General features: G+C 37.4%; 1 protein-coding gene across 2 annotated transcripts in view; it reads right to left on the minus strand.

Moving 5' to 3' along the window:
• LOC121968286 (aspartic proteinase 36-like) overlaps window positions 1–11,703 on the minus strand; it is a 34,635-nt gene extending 22,932 nt beyond the window's left edge. Inside the window, exons 1-5 of one of the 2 annotated variants that reach the window (XM_042518726.1) lie at window positions 11,601–11,703; window positions 11,180–11,468; window positions 10,929–11,058; window positions 10,601–10,845; window positions 10,472–10,519 (exon numbers count right to left, since the gene is read on the minus strand). In XM_042518726.1, coding sequence (XP_042374660.1) covers window positions 10,472–10,519; window positions 10,601–10,845; window positions 10,929–11,058; window positions 11,180–11,433 — 677 coding nt within the window. In that variant the 5' untranslated portion in view covers window positions 11,434–11,468; window positions 11,601–11,703. The remainder of the gene's footprint in view (window positions 1–10,471; window positions 10,520–10,600; window positions 10,846–10,928; window positions 11,059–11,179; window positions 11,469–11,600) is intronic. The other variant, XM_042518731.1, reaches the window with a different exon arrangement.
• Between the last annotated feature and the right edge of the window lie 2,543 nt (window positions 11,704–14,246).

Below are 14,246 nucleotides of genomic sequence, written 5' to 3' on the forward strand. Positions count from 1 at the left end.
TTAGCGATTGTCCCGAATAGCCCACGCTATTCGGGACAAAAGCGTAGATAGCGCACATAGCGTGCGCTATCATGACCTAGCAGCCCATAACGGGCGCTATAATTGCAAATTGCTTACACAATAGGTAGGGCGAAGGAGAGTCGAATCGTGACCGTCGAGGTAGGGCAGAGGCGACAAGCGGCGATCGGCGAGCGACAACTTGCGAGAGGCGAGCAGCGAGCAATGACCTATGGGCGGCGGCGAGGGACAGCGATTGGAGGTAAGCTTTTCTCCTTCCTTTCGTTTTCTTCATTTTTTTTCTCAAAGGAGCAAAGATTTCGCGATTTCCAGAAGTCGGGTATCTGGATCGATCCAGGGTTGCCCTGGATCGATCTAGTGATCGATCCAATTCCTTGGATCGATCTAGATGCCTGGATTGATTCCCATTTTTTTCTAATTAATTAATTATTTGTTCTGATTTTTTTCTTTTGTTTTTCTAGGATTTTGATTGTCTAGTTGGAATTTGTAATGTCTACGAATTTGTCAAAAAAAGGTAAAAAAGATATTGGTTGGAAGTATTGTTATCAAAATGAAGGGGGGAAATCTGTTCGGTGCAAATTTTGTCATCATATATCGAATGGAGGGATTACTCGCTTGAAGGAACATTTAGCTCAAACTCATAAAGGGGTTACACCTTGTGTTAGTGTTCCGGATGATATTAAGAAAGAAATTAGAGAATCACTTGACAAAATTAGAGCATCTAAAAGCAAACAAACCGAATTGTTACGAGAGATTGGTGAAGGTCCCCGAATATGAGTACGCAATTATCAAGAGTTGGAAGTGTAGGGGGAAATTCAATTGGATGTTCTGATAGTGGTGAATCAAAAGGTAAAGATACCCTTCATGGATTTGTTAGTTCCGAACCTCGACAAACAACCCTAAATTCGACATACAAAAAAGATTTACTGGTTGATGTGAAGCGTAGAGTTGGTCGTTTTATTTACTCTGCCGCACTTCCGTTTAATGTTGTGAATGATCCTTATTGGTTGCCTATGGTTGAAGGCATTGCGGAATATGGAAGAGGGTTCAAGCCTCCTTCAATGCATGAGTTAAGCACTTGGATACTTAAAGCTGAGGTTGATGGCATCAACCTAATATATGAGGAGCAAAAAAAAGCATGGAAAAAATATGGATGCACTATTATGTCCGATGGTTGGACGGATGGAAAGAATAGAAGTTTGATCAATTTTTTGGTAAATAGTCCCGCCGGCACTTTCTTTTTGAAATCTATTGATGCATCAGCTTCTATTAAAAATTGAAAATTGATCTTTAAATATCTTGATGATGTTGTTGATGAGGTGGGAGAGGAAAATGTAATTCAAATTGTCACAGATAATGCTTCGAATTGCATTAAGGCGGGGAAAAATATTATGGAGACTAGACATAGAATTTGGTGGACACCTTGTGCGGCGCATTGCATTGATCTAATGTTGGAGGATATTGCAAAGTTGAAGATTTTTTCTAACACAATTGAGCAAGCTAAGATGGTTGTGAAGTTCCTTTATGGTCATGGGACTATACTTTCTTTGATGAGAAAGTATACAAACGGTAAAGAAATTCTCCGTCCCGCTGTTACTCGCTTTGTTACTCCATTTCTCACTCTTCAGAGTATGTATAAGGTTAAAAGGCCACTTGAACAAATGTTTGCTTCCGAAGATTGGGTTAGTTCACCACTATCTCAAGCAACTCAGGGGAAGGTCGTGAAGAGAATTGTTATTAATGATCCCAACTTTTGGCCACAGGTTGCATTTTGTGTTAAGAGTGTTGTTCCTTTTGTAAGTGTGTTAAGGGAAGTTGATTCGGAGGAGAGATCGGCCATGGGATATATTTATGAACTTATGGATAAGGCAAAAGACACAATAAAATTTAATTGTGGGGGAGTTGACAAAAAATACAAGCCCATTTGAAAAAAATTTGATTCACGATGGACTCCACAACTTCATCATCCTCTACACGCAGTCGGGTACTATTTGAACCCGCAATTGCGTTATGAAGAAAGATTTTCTGATTGTGATGAAGTTAGAGATAGATTGTATACTTACATGGATAGGATGTTGTCTTCTGATGATCGTCTTAAAGCAAACATCCAATTGGACTTGTATAATAAAGCTGAAGGAGAATTTGGAACTCCAGTAGCAAAACGAACAAGAATGTTGCGAACTCCGGGTAAAATTTTCTTCTTGTAACCATTCTTGTAAAATTATACTAGCATTCATATTTTAAAATTATATACATTCTTGTAAATTTTTTTTAATGTTATTACTTATTAGTTCCCTCGACGCATAGTCCTAACAACACGCCAGACTCGTTGCCCTACCGAAGCAGGGTATATAGGTAAGTTAGAGTTTAATTAAATAACTTTAGTTTAATAATTTTAAACAACTCCGCTATGATTAGGATAATTTAAATAAACTTAATTAAAATCTAATTAAATTATCCCATTAATTTAATATATATTTAAAAAATTATATTATTATTATTTATTTTTAAATATTTAGATTAAATTTTTAATTAATATATTTTATTAAAAGTAAATATTATAAAGAATAATGATAATTTATAATATTATATATAAAAAATAAAAAAAATTAACCGCCTAGGCGGTCGAGATGATGGCGCCTCGCCACCGCCTACCGCCATTTACAACACTATTTGAGACAATGATGCATATTGTCCGAGCATAAGTTATTCCTCATATAAGGATGGAAGTCTTTGTTGGTGCAATATCCCCTAGGTCAAGGTTGACCAGGTTGACTAAGCTTGAGTTGGCTCAAACTTGAGTCTCGATGTTTGGGTTTCGATGTTTGACAATACATGGAGATTGCAGATGCAATCGTCCGATTGGAGAAATTGTTGGTACAATTCCCCTTTGGTCAAGGATTGATCAGTTTGATGTGAAAAAGAATCAAGTAGGTCAAGGTTGACCGGATACTTGACTGGGAAAGTCCTAACTGGAGGTTAGACAAGCGAAAATCCTGGTGAGTGAAGCCAGGTGAAAGACCTAATGAATGAAACGAGACAGTTGGAAAATCCTGGTGAGTGAAGCAGGTAAAAATCCCGGTGAGTGAAGTCGGGCGGAAAATCCTGGTGAGTGAAGCCAGGTGGAAATCCTAGTGAGTGAAGGTAGGTGAAAGTCTTGGTGAGTAAAGGTAGGTGAAAGTCATGGTGAGTGAAGTCAGGCAGATGGAAAGCCCTAGTGGGTCAAGGTTGAACGAACATTTGGCACGAGGAGAAAAGTCCAAGTGGGTCAAAGGGTTGACCGGACACTTGGTGAAGAAGTTCCAACAGGTCAAGGTTGACCGTATGCTAGGCATGAGGAGTTTCAACAGGTCACGGTTGACCGGAAGTTAGATATGGGGACCCTAGACTTGGTTTAAGCAAGTCAAGGGAAGGTCAATCGATCAACCGATCGATTAGCACAATGTTACGAGAAACAGCATCTCAATCGATCGGTTGATCGATTGGGAAGAAATGTCGGAAGCACAGAATGGGTCTCAATCGATCAGGCGATCGATTGGAGGATGTTTCTCATGCATGTATGCGAGGAAGGCTGAATCGATCAGCCGATCGATTCAAGCCTCCCCAATCGATCGGCCGATCGATTGGGATTCGACCGTTGCGCAGGATGCAAGCGATGGATGGCTGTAATGGCTGGGATGTGACGTGGCAATCGATTGGGACGAAGCCCAATCGATTGGGAGTCGTTGGAGCACACAGTATATAACCGTTGCGAGCGTTTTTCTCAACAACTTTTCACACGCAACTCTTCTCCCAATCTTCACACGACTTCTCCAACTACTCACCGCCAGTTCTTGGAAGCTCTTGGACACAAGTATTGTTGCACTTCCAAGGTTCAAGAGGCATCTACAAGCAGCAAATGAACAAAAAGAAAGGTTTTTCAATTGTATTCTTTGTATTTTCATCTTGTGTTGAGTTGTATGCTTGGGTGAGTCTTGTACGAGGTTTCTCCACTTCTGGTAGTTACCGAGAAGGAGTATTTTTGTTAGTGAAGTCTGTGTCGCGTGTGGATCCTTGGATTAGTCACCTCTTCTTGAGGTGGATACCAAGTAAATCCTACTTGTTAATGTTGTATTGTTGTTTCGTGTTCTTTCCGCTGCACATCACCATCACGAAGCAGGCAACAAGCGCGCGGCAAGTTATTCACCCGCCCCCAGCACAAACGACCCTAACAATCTTTAGGGTTGTGACAACCTCAATTCAGAACAAGGCCAAATAATTTACTCAAACCAAAAGCATTAAGTCAAAGTCAAGTGTTACATGTTTTTGGTGTAACAAAAAGGGGCATTACAAATCTGAATGTCCTCAACTCAAAGATAAGAGAGATGAAAACCCAAGAAGTGTAGAAAGAAGACCCTTAAAGCCACTAAGACACTTTGAGACGAGTGATCTTCTGAAGAGTCAAAAGAGGATGAGCCAAATCATCCCACCATACACATGGCATTAATTCATGGCTCAAGCTAAAGCTTAAAAGTATGAGTTTGAGTCTCTACTAGAAGATGGTTTGAAGACGATGATCTACTCAGCGATTCAAAAGAGTCTGCCGATGAGGTATGTGATCCACAAGTAGAAAAGTTATAGCAAACTATAGCATGCTTTACAAATACATCAACTAAATTCAAGGACAGGATCAAGTCACTCCTTAAGTAGGTCAAAGACCTTAAGGGGGAGACCACCTTAACTTCTTCCACTTGTATGCTTTGTTTACTCAGAGGTGTGGATTGTGGAAGGAAAGAAAGGAAGGAAATAAATCTCTACGGGAAGGGAAAAGAAAGGAAAGAAAAGAAAGGATAGGAAAAGAATCCCTAGAGATGGAAGACGAAACGAAAGAAACATAAGCAAGGTTGCATGAGTGGTCACCGCCTTGCGGCGCTATACAGCTGCCCGTGGCTCGTAACCGCACGAGGAGGAAGTGCAAGCCGCCTGCTACTCAGTGCGAGTGCAAGATGGTCATGCAAGACCGCCCCCGCTGTTTGTGGCGAGGGTGAGGCTGCCCCTACTGGATAGTTGCCCTTCGCCAGCGAGACGAAGATAAATAGTTGGAATCCCTTCATCATCGACCGCGTCCCATGCCTTCGGACGGGAGTAGTGTGGACTTAATGTTCTATGTATTTTAGGGAAGCTTCTTCTCTTCTTTCTCTGATCCAAATCTACCTTGCTCCTCTACTTCTTACTTCCATCTGGCTTCCACTTCCTCTCCTCCTCCATACTGATCAAGGGGAGCAACGGCTCGAAAGCTTTTACGGACCAAAGGCAGGAGCACCCAAGTGAGGTGGTTGTGCGAGGTCGATAGGGCGAGCTGCCGAGCGAGGCCAACGCCCGCACAGTGCAGCCCGTGCCAATGTTTGAGAGTTGTGATGCATCGATGAAGGAAGGAATGTGTTCCGCCCGATTTTGGGTGGATGAAATTATATTCACAAATGGATCAGCGGATGGATTTATAAATCCATCCATATGTTATTTTATAACTAATAAACGGAAAGGATATAAAATCCATCCTCTTCGTGAAATAAACGGATGAAAATTTTCTGGGAATGAATCTGTACTCTCAAGTAAACAGAGCGGTAAGATTCAAGAAGGAACGTCAACTCCGAAAGACCGAGGAAGAGAATTCTTCCTTAAAACTTTAAGTTGAATATTTGAAGAAAACTTTAGACAAGTTCATCATATTAGACTCCAAGTACATAAACATTATACTTGGGTCTTAACATGTTGTGTATCATAATGTTGGACTTTGATTTCAGTCAAATGCACAATAAAAGTCATACATATCTCTTGCTAGCAGGAAGCCTATTTATATTTCTAGAATTGTTAAAGGTTAGATTCCCAAGCAATTTATTGTTAATAAAAGAAGACTAACAAGTATTGGATACCAAAATAACATAGATTATTTGAATGCAGGATCAGCAAGAAATAGAGGAATGGTTGCTAGAGTGTTGTAGACACGTGACCAAAGACAAAGGAAAGTTTACCAGCCTCAAGCTCAAGAGCATAGGAGCAGTGTCCTTGGGCAATAATGGTGAGTTAAAAGTGCTCAAGTCAAGTAACATCGAACTATGCTCAGAATTTAATATTGAAAAGTTTTGTTTATTGGAACTCTTAAGTTTAATTTACTGAGTATTAATCAATTGTGTGATATTAGATATAAAGTGGAGTTCCACTCCACCAAGTGTGTGGTAAAGCACACTAGGTACATTGATGCTTCTTTGATAGAAGTTAGAAAAGAAAACATGTACTCGATCAACCTACCTAGTTCCTCACTCAAGTGTCTTATAACACAACAAGAGGAACCATGATTGGGACATAGGAAACTGACTCACATCTACTTAAGACAGTTTTCAAAAGTAGGTAAACATGGCTTAATAAGAGGTTTACATAAGTTGACTTACACTAATGACAAGGTCTCTAATGCTTACCAAGAAGGTAAGCAAACCATATCAACACATAAATTGACTAATCAAACCAAAACCACTTGCACTCTAGAATTACTACACAGATTTATTTGACAGTCATGGAGTCAAGGCAAATATTGCTTAATGATAATTGATGACTTTCCACATTTCACTTGGGTTCAATTTTTAAAACATTAGGATGAAGCCTTAGATAAATTTACCCAATTTTTTTAAATAGTTAAAAATAAGAAAAACAGCAAAATTAAGAAGATAAGAAGTGATCGTGAAGGAGAATAACCCTAAACTCCATGACAAAATGGGATTGTAGAATGGAAAAATTGAGTCCTACAAGAAGCAGCCAATACCATGCTAAATGAATACACCTTTCTTGGTTACTTTTGGACCAAGATAGTTAATGTTGCATATTATGTACAACATCGGGAACATTTGAGAGTGTTTGAATACGAAGTTTATATTTTAAACACTAAAGACAACTGAGGAAAATGTTCTACTAAGTCTGATGAACGAATCTTCATTGGATACTCAACCGCTAGCAGAGAGTCTATAACAAGAAGTCTTTAAAAGTTAAAGCAACCGCCAATGTCATTTTTTATGAACACACCAAAACTTACCCAAGAAAATCTCAAATAAACCAAGACTTAGGTAAATAAGTTAAGGTAGATTTTAAAAAACTAATCCTAGGAAACACTAATCTAGAGGAGCAAAAGATGACTAACAAAATTAGACTTGAAACTAAAATTGAATCTAAAAGTCAACAAAATGAAGAAACAAATCAAGTTGAACCTCAATCCAGTAGGGTGCATAGAGTGTGTTCTAGTTCTAGTCATCCACCTAAACAAATTTTAGATGACACAAACCAAGGAGTAACGACTAGGTTATTCTATAGAAATTTAAGTCAAGTAGTCTTAAGTTTTTTAAATTATACCTAAAATTATAGATGAAGCATTGCCTGATCATGATTGGGTGATAACCATTCCAGAAGAATTAGCACAATTTGATAGAAATCAAATTTGGGACTTACTACCAAAACTTAAAAATAAAACTATTGTTGATACTAAGTAGGTTTTTAGAAATAAGTTAGATGATAACAAAAATGTAATCGGAAACAAGGCATGATTAGTAGTCTCTAGATTTAGTTAAGTAGAGGAATTAAATTATGATGAAACTTATGTCCCTATAGCCTTGAGTCTATTAGGATGTTATTAGCTTATGCAACCCATTAGGAATTTAAGTTATATCAAATGGATGGTAAGCCCGCATTCTTAAATGGGTTCATAAAAGAAGAAATTTATGTTAAATAACCACAAGGTTTCGAAAATCTAAATTGCCTTAATCATGTATTCAAACTTAAAAAGGACCTCAGATGAACTAAAATAAGAACCTAGGGTTTGGTGAGAAAGGTTGTCAACATACTTAGTTTCTAAAGATTTAAGTGTGGACAAATTGACCCAACCTTATTTATTAAAACCTACAACAATAATATTTTTATTGCACAAGTATATATAGATGACATAATCTTTAGTTCAACAAATACTATGTTCTTAAGTAAATTTAAAATGGAAAGTGAATTTAAGATGAGTTTTATAGGTGATCTAACTTTTTTACTTTGGACTCCAAATTAAACAAACTAAAGAAGGTAGATCCACCAAACTAAGTATGCAAAAAAAACTAATTAAAAGTTTTCGGATGAAAATGCTAAAAAATAGCCACGCTTATGGCTTTAAACTAACTAGACCATGAACCCGAACGAAAACTAGTGGACCTTAAGTATTATAGGAGAGCAATTGGTAGTCCATTGTAAGTGCTAGCCAACCTGATATATTGATTGTTTGCAGTATGTGTGCCAAAGTGTCCCACCTATCTACCATTAAAAGAATCTTATTTCAAGGGTATTCTTAATGTTGGATCATGGTACCTTACGAAAGAAAATTTTGACTTGGGTACTTTGACTTCTACTATGCGCTGCAAGTTGGACAAAAAAAAAAGTGTCAATGAGAGATGCCGGCTATTAGATTCTTCTCTAATTAGTTGGAGATGCCACCTATCTAAGTGTTGCTTTATCGATTGCTGAAGCTGAGTACATTGCAATGGGTAAGTTTATAGCTCAACTATTATAATGATGAATACTTTAGAAGATTTTGGGCTAATTTACATAAACATTAAAGTATTATGTGATAACGTTGGCACAATCAACTAAACTAAAAAGCCTATGCATTATTTATGAACAAAACACATATATGATAAGTTAGTCAACCATTGACGTAGCCAAGGGAAACAATCACTAATAAGATTCAGCCTCGAAAGTTATTTGGGTTGGTTGACCGGATGAATAGAAATGGTGAACCATATGATGTGTTAGCAATCAGCACTAGGATAATGGAGGAACTCGGATACAACAACAACCAAACTTTTTCCCACTACGTGGGGTCGGCTGTATAAATCCTTTTACGCTATTGAGCTCTATCTCCTATTATATCATCATCTATATTTAAATAAATTTTATCTTGTTTTATTGTTGCTAACCAAGTCTTTTTTGGTTTTCCCCTTCCTCGTTTGATAATGGAGGAACTCAGATCAAATAAAAAAATTTTGGGTTGGTTGGAAGGGAAGCCTTAGTGCAACAATAAAGTTGTTGTGTGACCTAGTGATCACAGGTTCGAGTCATAGAAATAGTCTCTTGCAATGTTAAGTAAGATTGCGTATAATAAACCTTCCTCGGCATCCTGCATTGACAAGACCTTTGTACATCGAGTTGCCTTTTATTTGGTTGACTACATGAAATATTTAGTCGACTAGGTGACATAGTTTGTAGCTGATCCAAATGATGCGATATATGTGACAACTGAACAGATGAACTAAGTCGACCGGAATGGCAAAGTGGTCAACTAGGGTCACCCTGATCAACCAAAGTGTTAAGTTGGTCAACCAGATCATACCATTTTACAACTATAAATAGAGGACTCTCCTACTCATCAAGAGCATCAACTAAGAAGCAAAAGCTCTCTAAAAGGCATATACAAGCTCTCTTCTCTTGCATTTAGAAGCTCTCCATAGGTAGCGAAGATCTCACAATTCAAACAATTTGATATTGACTTTTGGTATATTTTTCTTTAAGATATCATTATTATTACTTGTTATTGTTCAGTATTTTAAATTTTTATATTTAATTATTTAACCAAGTCTTGTAAAGATCTATCCGTCAAAAGGTTTTGAGAAAGGAGAAAATATAGTGGGATTTTGACGAGGAATAATTCACATAACGAATCACTAGGCCATGGAATAGGAACCTAGGGATTACCAAACCACATTAAATATCAATCTATGTCACTCTTATTTTTTGTTTATTTTCTAACTTAAACTATAAATTGATTTCAAAATTAATCTTGATTTCAAAAAATCAATATTTATTTTCCTTACATTTTTGCTTAAACTTTTTATAAGCGCTATTCACCCAACTCCCTTTGGCGCTTATCTTGATCCTACAATATGTAGCAAAAATATGATGCAAAGTCTTGTCGATCCACAAGAGATGTTCTCTTGTTGATCTATTTTTGCATTATTTTGTGTCGTTTTCTTCTATACATTTTTGTATTTCTCACTTTACAGGTAGTTGGTTGTTGTGGTTTCAACAACTGTAAAAAAGAAGCATCATTTTCTTAGTCACTGGCATCTAAGCATTACCAATTTCCTAGCAACATCAAATGCTAGATGTCCTAGGACAAACAAGCAGAAATCAAACTTTTCAGTATATCAACAGAAATGCCCATGATAGTCTGTGTGAAAAAACACAATAATTGCAATTGTGTACATTGGTTTTCCTAGTGATGGACCTAATACACCATTTAGTGATGGGAAACTATCAGACACAAGGGGACCAACCCATTCAATCCTTATGTTTCTATCATAGTACTTATATTAAAAAATGTTAGGAGGGAACTACCAGGTAGAACGAAAAGCGTTAAAACTATACTTCAGGCAAAAGCAACACCAAGGTTAAGCACCTGTCATAACATGCCAAGAAGAAAATGTATGTGATGACCGGTTTAAGCCTGTAATTCCCAATCCTTGAGTGCAGAAATATTGGTTAAAAGCATCAAATATCAAATTGGCAGATAATAGGAGAGACGCACCCAAATGTAACACTTGCATTGACCGGTTTTGTTTGGTGGTTGCCAGAGACTTGGTCATACTGGATGGTGTCTGTCACAAAATAGCCAGTAGTGGAACTCCCATCACCATACAGCACACTGTACTGGCACGGCAAGTTTGCTACGCAGCCTGGAATGTCTCCATAAGTGGATACACAAAACTTCTCATCGCATGAGACCAAATCCCCACTTGCCGAGGCCCTTGGATCATACAACGTCAATTGAAGCTGCAGCAACCAAGTCCAAGACTCACTTTTATTAGAGGCCAAAGGAAGTTAGCAACAACTCAAAAACACTTCTTTTTTCATACCCCGAGGTCGCTCTTAAGAGGACACCGGGTGCAAGAGATGCAGTTCACCCACAAGATATCGCTCCCTGTGTCAACTTGGACGTAGTAATTTTTCGACGGGTTCCCGATTCCAATTTCAGCAAAATAGAGTCTATAAACCCCACCAAAACGCCCAAAAATAGGGGGAAAATAATTTTTTGAAGAAAAAAAAACAAGGATCAAATTCGGTTCTAGAAAGAGCAGCTAGAAATCAAATACAGAGAGAGAGCAACCCGGTGTCGGTGGGGATACCAACGCCTCCAATGGGGAGATCGGCAGCGGCGAGGATCCGGCTGTGACGACGCCGGTCGTGAGCTCGAAGATCGCCGACGGTATGGCTGCGACCCAGGAACTTGTGACGCACCCTAAAGACCCCGTTACCCCCAGCCAAAGGGCTCTGCACCAGCACCCCCAGGAGCACAACCAACTCAATAAACAAATAGCCAAAGCAAAAAAAGGAAGAAGGCATTCTCCTCCTCAATGCCATGGTCGCCAAAGAATGCTTTTTTTCACTACTACAATCTGGTAGAAAAAAAAACCAGCAGCTTAAAATTCTGAGAACAACTACATCAAATCCATCGAAGTGGGAAAATAACTCAATAGAGATTGTGGAGTGAACGAGAAGAATTGGGAGGAAAAGACGAAGAAATCAACCTCAGGCCCTTCACGCCTTCTGCTGCTAAAGCGGTGGCGGTAACAAGTCCAGGGGAAAAGGGAAAGAGCGAGAGGAAGGAAGTAGACCATAGAGACGAAGGGGCATAATTAGATAAATGCCCTCCTCTTATTGGAAATGTCAAAAGGATGGATGCCTTCGAAGCGGTTGACTTCTTAGTTGACTTCTTAGTTTTTTTAAAAACTTTTATTAACCACTGGATAAATTACGAAATATTTATCATTTAATATTTTTAGATCAATAATTCATTAAGTAAAATTTATTAATTAATTTATTGAAACTATAATTTAATTTTTAAATGTCTGAAAAATTAAAAGACATCATCTCACGGTACCATTACTCCTGACAAAATTTAAATTATTCATATTCATATGTTTAATTATAACTTATGACCAAATTTTAAAACTACCCTTAGACAATTTCATCTTAAATCTTTCAAGAATTTTGACTAATTTTTAGTTGAAGCAAACTTTATACAAAAATTATTCTAAAATAATAATTATATAAAATAATTTTAAGATGATATTCTTTTATATAAAATATTTTTTTAAAGTGGCATAATAATAAATATATTAGAGGATCTACAACACACTCTCATTATAACATCCATCATCTCATCAAAAAGTATAGGATCCACTAATACATACGCATTATAACAATATATTTTTTGTACTCACATTTCTTTTAATATTAACACTCATTATTTATAGGTCATACAGTCCACTCAATCATCTTAAAATTATATCATATTAAATAATTTTTTTTATTAAAAGTAAATAATATTATTATTAAAAAAATACACTCATATTTTATTATTTAATCATTTTATTTAATTTTTAATTTTTAATTTTATAACTTTTTTGAATAATTAAAATTAAAAAAAAAACACTCACAGGCTGGCCCACCCCACGCCATCTTAAATGTGTTCAAGAGACAATGATTTTAACACTAAGAGCATCAGAGCTCCCACTGTGAGCTAGCAGTTTTAAAAAACCTCCCTCCTATAGTAGAGGGAGGTTTTTCATTTTATGCATACGAAGCACTTCTTCACCTTTTTATTTTTTTAATTAAAATATTCTTTTAATATTTATAAAAAAAAATAAACAATGACTTCTTCACTTTTTTTATTTTTTTAATCAATATAAATTTTTTAATTTAAATATAATACTAGAAGTATTTTTTTAATTAGGAGAGTGATATATGATGTGAAGATTTAAAAAATATGAAATTTATAAAAAAATTGTTGAGAGGTTTTTTGATAATGGAGGAGATGTGTGAGATTTTTTACTTTTAACGTAGCACAGATATAGCAATAAAGAAGCTCTCTGAAAGATCCAACAACTATGGATGCTTTAAGAGCATCCATAATGCTATATTAAAGGGGTATTATAACACCCCCTTTGATGTTAAAAGGGTATTAAAAGGGTATTATAATACCCCTTCACTTGAGCACCTTGAAGAGTGGGGTTGGGTTAAAAAGTAAGATTAATAATAATAATAATAATTTTAATATTTTAAATTATATTTAAATTATATTTATTTAATATGTATTAATTTTAAGATGATTGAGTGGACTGTGTGACTCATAAATAATAAGTGTTAATATTAAAAAGAATATTGGTGAAAGAAATATGTTGTTATAATAAGTATGTGGTAATAGATCTCATACTTTTTTATGAGATGATGAATAAATCTCATACGTTTTGATGAGATGATGAATATTATAATGAGTTAGTGTTGATAATGCTCTAGGGGATGCTATAACATCTCATGGACCAAAGTGGGTGTCCTTATTATGTATAAAATATAAAATATAAAATATACAAAAACAGTTTCAAAGACGTGTAATTTTACAAGTTTGCTTTTTAGTTTTAATTTTTCTAAACAACTAATCTGGTTGAATGTAAGATATTATTTTTCCTTTCAGGTTTTTATGTTTTTAAACGAAAGAATGTTGATATGGATACGGTTTGGGGTAGAGAAGTGATTAAGGAGGAAGAGAGGGGTAATTTGATCTTTTTCAGGATTAGGGCTTTGAGTTTATAAGAGGAATTGTTCATTGTGTTGAGGAGGAGGGGAGTTTTTTCTTGGTCGGCCGCCAACAGAGCCTTCTTCCTCTTTCCTCGTCGGCATCGGAGCCGACCGCCGGCTGCTCCTCTCCTCCGCCTCCTGTCCTCCGGCATCCATTACAGCGCTACCACTAGAGGAAAGAGCGTTCCTTCTCCGTCGCCATCCTCGCGCGAGAGCCATCACCACCACCTCTCCTTCACGTCGCCGCCAACATCGCTTCCTACCTCCTCCGCACAACGCTAGCCACTCTCCCCTCCTCCTGTGTCGCCCACCAGTGCACTCCACACGACGCTGACAGCTTCCTCCTCTTTTCCCTCTCTCAAGCTCTCTCGCAGGACATCGCTGTCCCGGGAGTCGCTGCCGTCTCCGACCAGCCGACACCTCCTTGCCTCTCTCGCCTCCGACCTCGACCATCTCCTCTCTTGTTGGCCTCCTCCTTCGAGGTCTAGGTGGTCGGCTCAGGTGTTGCTGTCTTTGGCCTCTCTCATCACCTTTGCTGTCGGTGAGTCCAGCAGCCCCCTCCACCGAGTCCAGCGGACACCACCGCCTTGTCCGAC

This window comes from Zingiber officinale, chromosome 1B (genome assembly GCF_018446385.1).
Source record: "Zingiber officinale cultivar Zhangliang chromosome 1B, Zo_v1.1, whole genome shotgun sequence".
NCBI lineage: Eukaryota > Viridiplantae > Streptophyta > Magnoliopsida > Zingiberales > Zingiberaceae > Zingiber > Zingiber officinale.